General features: G+C 33.9%; 1 protein-coding gene across 1 annotated transcript; it reads right to left on the bottom strand.

The window, feature by feature from the left end:
- Nucleotides 1–7,493: 7,493 nt before the first annotated feature.
- LOC127526620 (uncharacterized) lies at nt 7,494–12,871 on the bottom strand. Its single transcript, XM_051922523.1, has 9 exons — nt 12,754–12,871; nt 11,738–11,869; nt 10,913–11,184; nt 10,587–10,670; nt 10,278–10,361; nt 9,193–9,255; nt 8,927–9,013; nt 8,692–8,743; nt 7,494–8,259 (listed from the first exon to the last, which is right to left on the bottom strand). Exons 1-9 carry the CDS (start codon nt 12,869–12,871, stop codon nt 8,147–8,149), a joined length of 1,005 nt encoding a protein of 334 aa, XP_051778483.1. The 3' UTR covers nt 7,494–8,146.
- Between the last annotated feature and the right edge of the window lie 1,202 nt (nt 12,872–14,073).

Raw genomic sequence — 14,073 nt, 5'->3', positions numbered from 1 at the left:
CCATAAGCGTTACCTGGTAGGTAACCACCCATACAATCAGATTGTGAATCAGACTACGAATGCCGTGAATGTAATTACCCCGATCTACATGCTGTCAAATAAACGAACCACACGCCGTGGCGCAATTTTAGGGGCTTCGCCTCTAGCACTGACGTCCGAGGTTCGATTCCCGTATGGGAGTGAAGTGAGTGGGTGGTTACCTACCAGGTAACGCTTATGGTTGGCCAGCAAGTCAGGTAACATCAGCCACGCTGCCTTCAGTTGTGAGAAGCAGATCATAGAATGGATGAAAATAGTTTACTGTCAAATAATGCAAAGAGTACGCGACACCTGTTTCCCCCTTATTCTTGGCTCATCAGGCGTACACACTCACTGCACTCGCTTACGGTAATCGAACGTCGGACGTCAGCGCTAGAGGGGCTTCGCAGCGGTGAAGTATTGCTTTTAAATTTTAATTAAGAAGAAAAGAAAACCTTTTTAAATTAAGTCTTAAAAAGAGGTGTAAAGATATTGACAATAAGCTACGCAAACCCACCAAGACATCCATCCATCCATCCATTTTCCAACCCGCTGAATCCAAACACAGGGTCACGGGGGCCTGCTGGAGCCAATCCCAGCCAACACAGGGCACAAGGCAGGGAACCAATCCTGGGCAGGGTGCCAACCCACCGCAGGACACACACAAACACACCCACACACCAAGCACACACTAGGGCCAATTTAGAATCGCCAATCCACCTAACCTGCATGTCTTTGGACTGTGGGAGGAAACCGGAGCGCCCGGAGGAAACCCACACAGACACGGGGAGAACATGCAAACTCCACGCAGGGTGGACCTGGGAAGCGAACCCAGGTCTCCTAACTGCGAGGCAGCAGCGCTACCACTGCGCCACCGTGCCGCCTCCACCAAGACATGCAATCGTTTAAATCAAGGCGCAAGTCGAAAAACACCATCCCATAATATTAGTTAACGACTAACACATTTCTATATGTATTGTAAGCATACAATACAACTGATAATATGTTGCGCTTATTTATCTGGTGTACTGACATTTTTGCGCGTTTAACGGCTGAAATCTAACGTGGTTTGTGCCCTTCAGAATGAAAAGAGTTTGCATTTACGTTTTTAATAAAAGGCGAGCTTTTAAGCCTGAGAAATCACCCCGTTTAATTGCACATGTGTTAATATGTATGCTTACACAGTATTAAAAGACACTCAACAAGTACACAGTATTAAAAGACAGTCAACAATTAACGTCATTTACCTTCGTTCCCGCGTTTGACTTGTGCTGTAAATCTCTTTCTCGTTTTCTGTTCACGTGATTACGTAGGAGGCGTAATACGTGATGACGCGATACGTGACTCCGCCTCCTCCATTAGAGTATATGGACAAAAAACAGGTTCCAGTTATGACCATTACACGTAGAATTTCGAAATAAAACCTGCCTAACTTTTGTAAGTAAGCTGTAAGGAATGAGCCTGCCAAATTTCAGACTTCTACCTACACGGGAAGTTGGAGAATTAGTGATGAGTGAGTCAGTCAGTGAGTCAGTGAGGGCTTTGCCTTTTATTAGTATAGATATCTTAAAATGTATTTGAGATATCTTGAAATGAGCAGGAAGTGATGTTGAGATATCTGAAAATGCATTTGAGATATCTGAAAATGGACAGGAAGCTGTTTTGAGATATCTGGAAATGTATTTGAGATATCTTAAATTGTATTGTAGATATCTGAAAGTGCTATTGAGATATCTTGAAATAATTGAGTGTCCTTTTAAAGATATTTTAAAATGCATTTTAGATATCTTGAAATACAATTTTAGATATCTTGAAATACATTGTTAGATAGATAGATAGATAGATAGATAGATAGATAGATAGATAGATAGATAGATAGATAGATAGATAGATACTTTATTAATCCCAATTAGATATCTGAAATAGAGCAGAGACCCATTTTAAGATATCATGAAATTAATTTTAGATATCTAAAAATGTATTTCAGATATCTGAAACAACAACGAATTTCAAGATATCTTAAATGCTTTTTAAGATATCTAAATTATATTTCAAGATATCTTAAAATAACTTCCTTCTCATTTTAAGATATCCCAAATTCATTTTGAGATATCTGAAATGCATTTTCCATCCATCCATCCATTTTCCAACCCGCTGAATCCAAACACAGGGTCATGGGGGTCTGCTGGAGCCAATCCCAGCCAACACAGGGCACAAGGCAGGAAACAATCCTGGGCAGGGTGCCAACCCACTGCAGGAAATACATTTTCAGATATCTTAAAATGACTTCCTGCACATTTCAAGATATCTCAAATACATTTCAAGATATCTTAAAATGACTTCCTGCACATTTCAAGATATCTCAAATACATTTCAAGATATCTTAAAATGACTTCCTGCACATTTCAAGATATCTCAAATACATTTCAAGATATCTTAAAATAACTTCCTGCACATTTCAAGATATCTCAAATACATTTTCAATAACTTCCTGTTAAGGTTCACTGCCTGTTCAGATTCCAATGGCGCAGGCAGAGACTTCTGAAGTTCTTAGGACTATTAGAACTGTGTTCACTGCAATAGAAAGAAATATTCTGGAAGGGTCTGTGATTGATTCTGATACTAAGAATTTATTGCAAAATGCAAAACACAACTTTGATAGAATTTCATCGGCATTACCAGAAAATATTAGAGTACAATTGAGAGATTGTTTTGAGGATTTGATACCACGAATTGAAAGATACGATGCCAGAAACTCTCCACCAGTTATCAACAACTTTCTTGCTACACGCATTAAAGGAGGTAAGCATCGCAAAAGTATGAATATCATTTTAAATTAATGTTAAATAAGAAAGTAAACTGATCAATAGGGCAAACATGTTTTGTGCAGTTGAATAATATTTATGTTGCTTTATTGGTATAGTTTAGAAAAACTGAACTTTGACATGGAATGTCAAAACGTATTGATGACATTTTTTAATCATAATTTATTAAGAACAATTATCGTCTTTGTTTGTGGATAACACACACATAGACTTTCTTTCTGATCAATCATTTAACGATATGCACATATAACTGCATTCAATTGTATTTTCTTTTCAACTGAATCACCTAGGGTTGACTTAAATTAAACACTGCGTCTTGTGACATTTTTAAAAATGTTATTTTCATATTAATAACATAATGAAGACGGTTTAAAATGCAATATATTACAGTGGTGTTATTCTTTCTCAGTTCAGTAGTTTCATTAAACTCCTGTGTTGCAGTATGTTGGGCTACTCAGTTCTTGATACTGTGACTCCTGAGGTAATTATTTAATCTAAGATGGAATCTAAAGTAAATGTAAGTAAGCACTGCCTCACCCCATCCACTGTCGCTTTCTTGTCCGTGACCCATACTGTTTTGTAGCCCCATGCTGGAAAGAGCATGTTCATAAACTGAATTAATGAGTCGGATGTATTGAAGAAAAATGCAATTAGTTCAACTTTAAGGGGTGTTTAATTTTAATTTTTTTTATTTCCATACCAACAATAAAAACAACATTTTTACCAGCGCGATTTTAAGAGTGTTGTCACTTTAAATAAATACATTCGCGACACTTTGCTACACGTCCTAAGATATCGTAAAAACAAAAATGCTTAAAAGATGCTCAATAATTTTTGATAGTCTCTGGCTGAACAGAGATTTTTCTCCACCACAGCAAAGAATTAAACTTGTATAGTATTTTAACGCCTATGGTGAATTGAACGAGATATGTTGAATATGATTTCCTTGTTGTTTTATTATAATAAGTCACATTAAATACATAAGTAAATAAATACATTTAGAGAATATTCTTAGTCCAATTTTATAGTTGTGAGAGTTCTAGCCTGTCTCGACAGCACCAGGTGCGAGTGTAGGAGAATTCTGAATGTGGCATAACTGATCATATGATGGAATCACCTACTGTACACCCACGCTGCAAAGGCCATAATAAAAGTATCCATTTTTCTTGCATCAGCATCTCTTGCAAGTGACAGAATGCAGGAATACCTACAAGAACTCTCACATATTTCACTGTTTATCTGCAATATTTCAGAGAGCTGCATCTTTTTGAGTAACCATTTTTAACTCGTTCTGCAGTTAGGAGTAAAATTATTTTTTATTACAACACAGATTCATTGGGATTATTACGCACACTGATTTTCTGCCTATTTCACTAGAATTTGCCACTTTTTTCAATTGCCCTGTCTTTCAATTTTTGTTCAGTAGTACTGGGCACAAAATATGAATGGAACAGCATGCAGTCTTGGCTCTCATTCAAACACTGCTATATGAAAACTCTGCCAGTTAAGACTGACCAGGTGATTTAATAACATGTTCATGACATTGAAAGGAACCACAGTTCTGGGGGAAAAAAAAGAAATGTGGGGACAACATGCTACTCCATTGTAAAAGCACCTCAACTTGTTATCATCCTTAAGCCCAAGTCCAACGGGCTTGTTCAACAACACTATGTCATCAGTTTAAATTAATCTTAATTTCATACATTTATTTTCAATGAATACAGTATTTCAAAGTGCTTCACTTATGCAGAATACTACGATATCGGAGGAACAGAAGTTTGTGCATCTGGCTAACAGATTTAGCATCCAGAATTCAAATCCCACACCTGGATGTTGTCAGTGTTTTCATGTTACCTGTTCTCTTCAGTTCTACTCCCACAAATCCAAAAGCATGCACTTAGGTAGACTGGCTGTTTCCAAATTCTCCTTCTGTTAGTTAGTTAGTTAGTGTGGCGGGGTCCATGTTTGCAGCAGTTTCTTGTGCCCAGCTCTTCTGGAATCAGTCCCAGCCTCACCTAACCTGAATTTCATTAAGCTGCCTTCACAATGTTATGTTGTACTGCAGTGCTGACTTGAACAGGAAGATACAGTGAGAAGTTTGGAATTTAAACCTGTGAGGATTTGTTATTAGATTTACACCAAACATTTCCTTATTACTTTTTATATTCATTTTTTCTTTTTGAAGTTTTCTTTTATCCAGTAATTTAATGTCAAGCTTTCTTGTTTAGTCCATCTTAAGTCATTCATACACAATCCATCAGTAAACACTAAAAAAAAGTTTGTTACAGCTGAAGTTAACACATCATGACACAAATGACTCATAAACACAAACACAGCAGTACAAAAGTATTTTCAACCTGGTTTTAAACATAATGAAAATTACCTTTTTCCTTAGTATATATTAGTAAATGCTGGTATTGCTGCATAAACATTTAACATTTTCAAAATGAATTCTTATTCTTTGAAATTAGACTGTTTTAGTAAGTTGTTCATAAATAATGTTAGTACACATTTATTGTTGATTGACATAAAGTAGGATGCTTTATTATTATTCTTTTAAATTGTTTCATAATAGGTCAGTTTGGTTTGCCAAAAGTTGAAATCTCTAAAGAACAACTGAAGCTATTAATTTCACAAGGATACACAGGGAAAAGAATTGCAGAACACATAGGATGTGCTACAGACTTTCTGCAGGGGTGCTCTACAGTATGGATTACCATTAAGAGTGAGGTCTGACCAAGGCACAGAAAATGTTCAGGTAGCACTGCTTATGAATGCCATCAGAGGATTACACCGTGGCAGCCATATAACTGGACTTTCTGTCCACAACCAGAGAATTGAAAGGCTATGGAGAGATGTATTTCAACAGGTTCTCTTCCCCATCTACAAAGAATTTTATGAAATGGAAGATAATGGAATACTTGAAGAAGGCAACAGTTTATACAAAGGATGTCTACAATATGTTTACTACTCAACAATTAATCAAAGATTGGAAATGTTCAAAGAAGGCTGGAATAAACATAGAATTAGAACTGAACACAACAGAACACCGGAACAAATATGGTTTGATAGTTTGTCCACTATATCTCACCAAACAAGTCTGTCTGACATGAATGGACAACAGTTTAGAGAGAGTTTAATAGAACATTTACAAAGAATAGGTGCATCATTTTCAGATGATACATATATGGAGTCTCAGGAGACATTCAACCCACTTGAAATGTCTGTCCAAAATCTACAGATACTACAAGATGCTATTCAGCTTGGAACAAATTTAAAAGATAAATATGCATGTTGTGTTCAAAAGGCCAATGAGCTATTAACAGATACCCAAAGATAGTGTCCACTCCATTTTGCATGTAGTATTAAAAAATTGTTCATGAGTACATTGGCAAGGTCCAGCATCGACAGTAATGCATACTACATGGTAAGCAGCGTGTTATAACCAACCAAAATTCATTTTTACTTTATTGTAAAATGGTCTTACAGTTATTTATGGTAATGATTGTTGTGTGCAGAACTGAATTCTGTAAACTTTGACAATAAAAAAGACATGATTAAGCATTAAGTTGTACATTTATTTTACAGTATTATTCATTTAACAAATGCCAAACATTTTTGTTTTAATAATTTTTTAAAAAGAAAAATAAACTCTCTCTCTTTTTACTGTTTCATTCACAATTAAAACAAATTACTGAGTATTACATGCCTTGACATGTGACACATAATTCACCAACTCAAAACATTTGAAGAAAATTATACATTTTTTAATGAAGTTGAATAAACATAGATGTACAATTTGTTTGTACATAAACTACACCTTATTTGAATTAATTAAACAACTTATTTTAAATCAACAACTTGTACTGAAAACAATATATATTCACATATTATCATTAACAGCCAGTATTTTAAATGACAATATCAGAAACATTTAAATGGTGAAAGTAAACAGGATTACAAATATTAACTGAGAAAACATTTATGTGTCACCTTTTGTATACTATCAAAAAGTACATTTTTAGCATATTACTGTTGTGGTTGGTGCTATTATTTGTTTTGTTTTAATTTTGAAGCATTTGTTTAAATGCAGATTATCATGTTATACCTGTAAGTATCTGTAAACAAATATATGAGCTTTGGATAAACCTTAATGGAAAATTAAACTTCTGAAAAAAGTATGTTACTGAATATATGAAATATGCATGAAAATATCAACTATACCCAAATGAATTAGCTCTCATTCAAAAATACATATTATCTGTTGTGTCAACCTGAATTTCAGTTACTCAGTAAAAAAGATATCTAAAAGTTTCATTCAAAGACATTTCAAGTGTTATTTTTGTTTTGCAATTTCATAATATGGTCATTCCAAATGCATACTCAGAATTAAGTATAGTTTTAAATTCTCTTTTAAATTCTTGAACTGATGTATAGCCAACTGGAATTTCCAAAGTGTTGCTGCAAGTATGTGCAATGGGTCGTTGCAAGCTACCGCATAACCGATTGAACGTAATATTGATTTCAGTAGGCTGTAAAGGTGAACCTGTGACAAAATGCAAAAATTTGGACAGTTCCTCAGGATCTATTGACTTAATGAAATCACATAAATAATAATCAAATAATAATATGCAACTTCTTCCTCTGGCCTGAGATCTGTTTCTGTTTTAAAGCATGTCAAAACACGTTCTGTAGTTGGCATTTCTTGCCAATATAGGTAGGAAATTGAGTCAATATCTAACTGTGACCAAAAAACTGTGAAATGGGAATCTGGAATTGACTGTCTTATACAATTATTGAGGAACCCTGGTTTAATTATTAGTTCATTCTGTGCAATAAGAATGATCTGATCCTTAAGATTTATAGGTGTTGGGATACTATGCATACCATTTACAGAAAAAAAATGTTAAGAGCTCTTGTTTTTCAAAGTCTCTTAATGTTTCAAAGTGGTTAATTGCTTTTTTTAGGAGGATCCTTTCTGAAGCAGTTACATGAAGCAGAAAGTCATCTATAAGAATGTTATTGTGAATGGTGGAGGTATTAAATACAATAGAAAGCAATGTTGACCTACAGAATCTTGGAGGTATACATCTGTTCAGCTGACACATATGAGACAATACTCTTCCCACAACTGTAAAGATTTCTTGTGCTTTATGATAATGATAGAGAGGTATACAAGGTACAAGAGCATCCTCACCTTTAAACCACTCAGTGAAGGCACAGTTCCAAAAGCAAGAAAAAAGATCTTTGGTTAATCCGCCAAAATCATGCCCTTCTTCTCCAATAAAACGTACTTGAAGCTTTTAGTTGAGGAGTTCTGTTGTTCCATAAATTCGCTGCATGTCATTCAATATTATTTCCCTGTTTATTTCGATAATGATTTCTTCCTCTATTAATCCTTCAAGCTCCGAAAAACCTCATAAAATACAACATGTTTTTATCAAGAAAGTGAAAAAAATGAACTGTGGAATATATAAAGTAGTATGAAATGTAAGGGGCTAATCAAAACGTGAGAGCAACAGAAATTTCTGAGTCTATAGGAGGGACATAAAAAGAGGAATGTCTGGATGGAAAATACAAACGTGAGACCTTGAATTTTCAATGGAATGATTCTTAAGAGAAAGTGTTGGAGCATGAGTAAGGACCATTAAACATCACAATTTCATGAAGGGTTGTTTTTACCAAATTTGAGGCTTAATTGATTGTTGACTGTAATTTCTTGAAATCAAAGAGATGCATTTCCTTTTCTAAAAATGTAATCCAATGTACAGTACTCAATTTGTAAATTATAATGGTTTTGGTTAGATTTATGCATGAAGGTGACTGAATTACCCTGAGTAAAACTTACTTCTGTCAAGATGGAATCGTTTTTCTTCCAGTTGAGATACTTTAATCTGAACCTAACAGAAACAAAATAAAAATATGAATGATAAAATATGTAAGGAAAACAAAACAAGTTCACAAGCACACACCTCATTTTCCAGAGTCCTTCCTGTTTCTCAATACATTCACACATATTTCTCCCTTCCTCCTATCACGTAATTTGCCCTTAATTCTGAATGTTTAAAACATTAAATATTTACCGTGGGAGTATCAGCATTTATATAAGCAAAAGGAGATTCTGGAGGACTTGGTACATTTGCCTCTTCATGCAGTCTGGATAATCGCAACTGCAAAAGCAAGTGATTGGAAAATGTTAATTTATTTATTGATTAATTAACTTTACTTTAGAAAATCAATAATGTTTCATTTTAAGTTTAAATAAAACTCATTGAAGATAAAATAATACATGCATCAGTAAGAGTCCATAAATATTATACACTTAATATATGTTTAAAATGAAATTTACCTCTGATGTGCTATTTTCATATTCTGCACTTCCAAGAAAGTTCTCAATATCACCAATCAAAATCTATAAAATGAACGACAGAAGAGCATATGATGAGCATAAAAACACTATTGAGCTAAGTTTAAGTGATGTACAGAACACATAAGTGACCAGATAAATCTGGCCTAAGCAAAATTGACAAAGTATATTTACAGCAATTTGGTTAATTATAGGTAAAATATCAAATAAAAACACTGAAATAAACTAGTGCCCTATTCAGAGTTTTCTGTTTTGATCTACTGCTTCTCGGATAGGCTATATGGCTCCACCACTACAATAAGTATTAAGCAGGTGTCTGCATTTCAACTGATTAAGTTTTAAATAAAACTTGAAAAAACGTAGGTGTTCTAAAACTTTTGGCCAAAGTGTGTACATATATATATATATACACACACTGTGTACCAGCTATGAACAGTATATAATGCATGTATATAAACACTGTTACTGTATTTTATGCTTCAGAACTAAGTTAAAGCATTATTTATCATGTCACATAGCCAGAGCCTATCCCAGCAGTAATGAAAACAATGCAGAAAATAGACCTAGATGAGATGCCAGTCCATTACAGAAACACTTACTCAGGCATTCTAATACAAAACCAGTTTGACTGATTGATTTAACAGACTGTCTATAGACTGTGAGAGGAACCATGCATCCACACAGGGAACTAACAATGTATGTAGGAAATGCAACTTGCCAGGACTAAATAATTTAAATTAATGTAACAGATCTCTTTAAAGACTGAAGAAGAGTGTGGTGCAGAGGTTTGTGTGCTTCCTCAACACTGGGCTCAAAAGCCCATTATGGGACCTGCCCATATTGTTTATATTTACATTTTTTCAATAAGCTCCTGTTTCCTTTGACATCTCAAGTGCCTCATTTTTAGTTTTATCAGAAACTCTAAATTGGATTGGTATTGGTGACTATGGGAGTGTCTGATTGGCATACTGATTAGGGTTTGCTCTCTTCTTTTACCTCATGCTGCCATCAACAGTTTCAAAAAATGGATAGATTAATGTAGTAAAGAATTTTACAAAATTACATACCTGGCTATCTACTTCTGGTTGAGGTTCTCTTGTGTTTTCCAGCCTATCTACATGTGGCTCCTGTGACAATGTTGCCTGCGCTCCCTATTAAATAAATCAGGTAAAGCAATAATCTATAAAACTGAATAAATAATTACAAAAAAAAAAAATAGTAATTTTTAACACTAAAATATCAATGTTATTTCTTTTATAAAGGATTTATCTTTATACTGAATATAATCAATAGTGGTGTCCTTAATAAGTAATGAACCTTATTTACTAACATTTAATATAATGTTTTTAATATAACAAACAATACGAAATAAATACCTGATAACTTGTTTCTGCATGCACTTGACCTGGAATTTCTGGTCTAAATTCTGATTCTTCTTGTGCCGTGTGTATCTGCTCCATCTTGAAAAGGAAATGTAGAAAGGAATGTGGTGTTTAAATATACAGTAATACATAAAAACAAATGTGTGGATTCAGTTGAGTGACAAAGTGTAATTAACATGCAATGAAGCACAACTGCACAATATACTTTATAAATGCTCACTTAAGATTTTGCAGAATGACAGGTTCTTCTTTCTTCAGAGAGAGTATCATATTAATCAATGCACAATTTAACATATTATAAAAATTAGTGAGATTTCTACCTGAATCGGTAGTGGTATGTCACGGTGAGGAATTATGAATATTTTGCCTTTCCCAATTTTTTCCTGTAATTGAGCAGCAGTTTCAGTTTGTAAGCTATGCAAACGTCTCCCTTTCTCGGCTTTGGCAAAACTAAATCCTGTTAAGTGTAAAGGAACATTTGGGTAGCTTTCAATAATAAACTTCTCTAACTGGGGAATTGTCCAGTTCCTATTAATGGATGATTTGCTTCCATATCTGTCTTGAGTCCCAGGCTGCTCATGTTTTGGAGGACCTGAAATCAGAGAAATAATTATTGTACAAGTATGTAATGAAATTCCATAAATGATCTGCATACTGGATGAATACATAATTTAGTGCAATAATTTAAAACTGCTATGAAAACTGCATTGTGATGTCCTATTATGCACTGCTTACACAACAACTAATTTTACTCAACTGGAAAAATCCTAATCAAACTTTTACATCTCATTAGGAAGATGATGCTCTATATTACCTAAAATTGGAAAATCTTAGTTTGATAACAAGAATTTCCTTTCCTTTCAGTGTTTTTTCAGTGTGCCTCCATATTCAATTAACACACATCAGAAATTTTCTGCATGGCCAGATCTATACACACATACACTGACACACATACATACAAACATACATACATACATACATATATACTTGTATATACAAGATATATTTGCTCAACATTAGTTTTACAGGGATATGCAAATATGTAAGAAGTTAAAAGTAAGAGTTTATGGGAGGGGGTAGGAACAAATCCGCATTTGAAAGCAACTAGGTTGTCTAAAGAAATTACTTAAATGACGAGTACAAACCTAAGCCATTTCTTGTAAGACGTGAAAGTTCTGAGGGAGGTGGAACATACTCTTCATTGTGTTTCTGGAGAAGGAAAAAATTAAGTTTCCATATATCGCATTTTGATCTTCCTTTTTTTCTTGTTGTAGTATCTGGGGAAAACAAAAATTGAAATAAATGTAATCTGTGAAGTATCTTTCTAGGAAAATAAGTAATACTCTCGTAATTATCTGGAAATATATATTCTCTAACTGCAATTATTACTATTTAAATAGGACTGGCATCCACACGTTGTATACGATTTATAGTTTAATTTAGAGTTTTTTGTGCATATGTGTTCAAGATTATGCTTCAACACAAGTCCTGTAGCATTGCAATAACAATAATGATGTACAGTATATGATTTCTGAACAGTCTTTTGATAGTTGCTGCAGTGATATGTGAAAGAAAAAAGAAAGTCAGACTTTACTTCAGAGTGATTATATTCTACAACAAGCATTATCTCAAGATATTACTGAATATACAGGAAATGTATTATTGCTTCTAATTTATGAAGTATTAGCATGTGTCATTAGAAAAAATATTTATTTTAAACTAGGTAAAAGGAAAAACATAACAATGAAAAAACGGATAGAAGAAAAAAAAACCAAAAATATATGTTACTTCTGGTTTTACAGCCTTCACTCATAAACGTTTCTTTAAATGTAAAAAATACATGACTTATAATGTTGTTGACTAACTTTCGTTAGAAGTTATCATGGGTTACAAATCAATAAAACAGTCAGCTTTGTCAAGGAAAAGTAAACGGGTGAACTTTTTAATGACCTTCGCCATAGGTGTCCATTTAAGCGCAAGTAAGGAACTTTGCCAGTTGAACACATTTTCTTTGCTGTCTCCGAATATTCTCCTAACAGTGGATGAATGTTTGTTAGGTTTATTAATCAAAACTAGTGAAAACATTTTATCAAGGTATACGACCAGCGCTGTATAGGTGGGAGTAACCTGCATATTTTAAAAATACTAAAATAATACAAACCCCCTGATAAAGGTGGTCTCCGTGCACTTCTTCTAAATAAAGCTCTAGTTTGTCTCACACAAGAAGCTGCAAAGTCATCTGCTTCTGCTGCTTCTTCAGCTTCTCGAACACATGACATGGCCCGGGTTAAAACACCCTGCAACTGTTCTCTTTCCGCTGACATCAGGTTAAATAATCACTGGTACAATTTTCTTTTGAAAGCAGAACATAAAACACATAATACATAATAACTGGTTTCACTTCATAACATAAACAAGGTAAAAGATTTAAAACAGTTAATATTTGTCTTAACTGGGCATATGCTTCATATGTCAAATAAGCAATGGAAGAAATCAGCGCATTGCACGAGTAAATTACAGAAAAACTATCACAAGAAAGGAGATTTAATGGTACTTTTTGTTGCTATTGATTAATAGTGTAACCTTTAAAAATATGTCTTACCGTTCGAGTTGCGGCCTTATGAAGCAATGTTTCAAGCTGCTTCATATGTACATTTATGTTTCGATTAAAACGTAACTAATTTTTTTGGTGTTAGACGCGCACCCAATTGTAAAAGATTACCTTGTACTTTATGATGATCCCGTAATTACAAACTTATGGTTTTGTACGATCAATAATATAAACATGGGTTTCCTTTTCTGAACAGAATACTGCAGCAATCACGATCAACGACAACTTGTGTAAATTGTCTTTTTACATTTTGTGATGCCAATACTTTACATAAACTCTGAATATGACGATACAAACTGAGGCCTAGATATTGTAAGCTTTATTACGAATATTCAAACACAGAATGCTACCTATATAAAACATGCACCGTACAGCACCCTCTGTCAACTTTAATGGGCGGAAGTATTATTAAAAAAAGAAAGTCATTTTATTACTTTTTAAGATATCTCGAAATATCTTCCTGTCTGTTCGCAGATATCTGAAATACATTTCATGATATCTCAAAATCACTTCCTGTGCATTTCGAGATATCTTAAATGCATTTCGAGATATCTTAAAATAGGCAGGAAGTTCCATTGAAAGTATAAGAAATTTTACAGGAAGTGATTTTAAGATATCTGAAAATGTGTTTGAGATATCTTGAAATGCACAGGAAGTTATTTTAAGATATCTGAAAATGTATTTGAGATATCTTGAAATACGCAGGAAGTGATTTTAAGATATCTGAAAATGTATTTGAGATATCTTGAAATACGCAGGAAGTTATTTTAAGATATCTGAAAATGTATTTGAGATATCTTGAAATACGCAGGAAGTTATTTTAAGATATCTGAAAATGTATTTGAGATATCTTGAAATGTACAGAAAGCT

Source organism: Erpetoichthys calabaricus, chromosome 2 (assembly GCF_900747795.2).
Source record: "Erpetoichthys calabaricus chromosome 2, fErpCal1.3, whole genome shotgun sequence".
NCBI lineage: Eukaryota > Metazoa > Chordata > Cladistia > Polypteriformes > Polypteridae > Erpetoichthys > Erpetoichthys calabaricus.
Note: the sequence above shows the minus strand (reverse complement) of the source record. Positions and strands in the feature narration are given on the sequence as shown.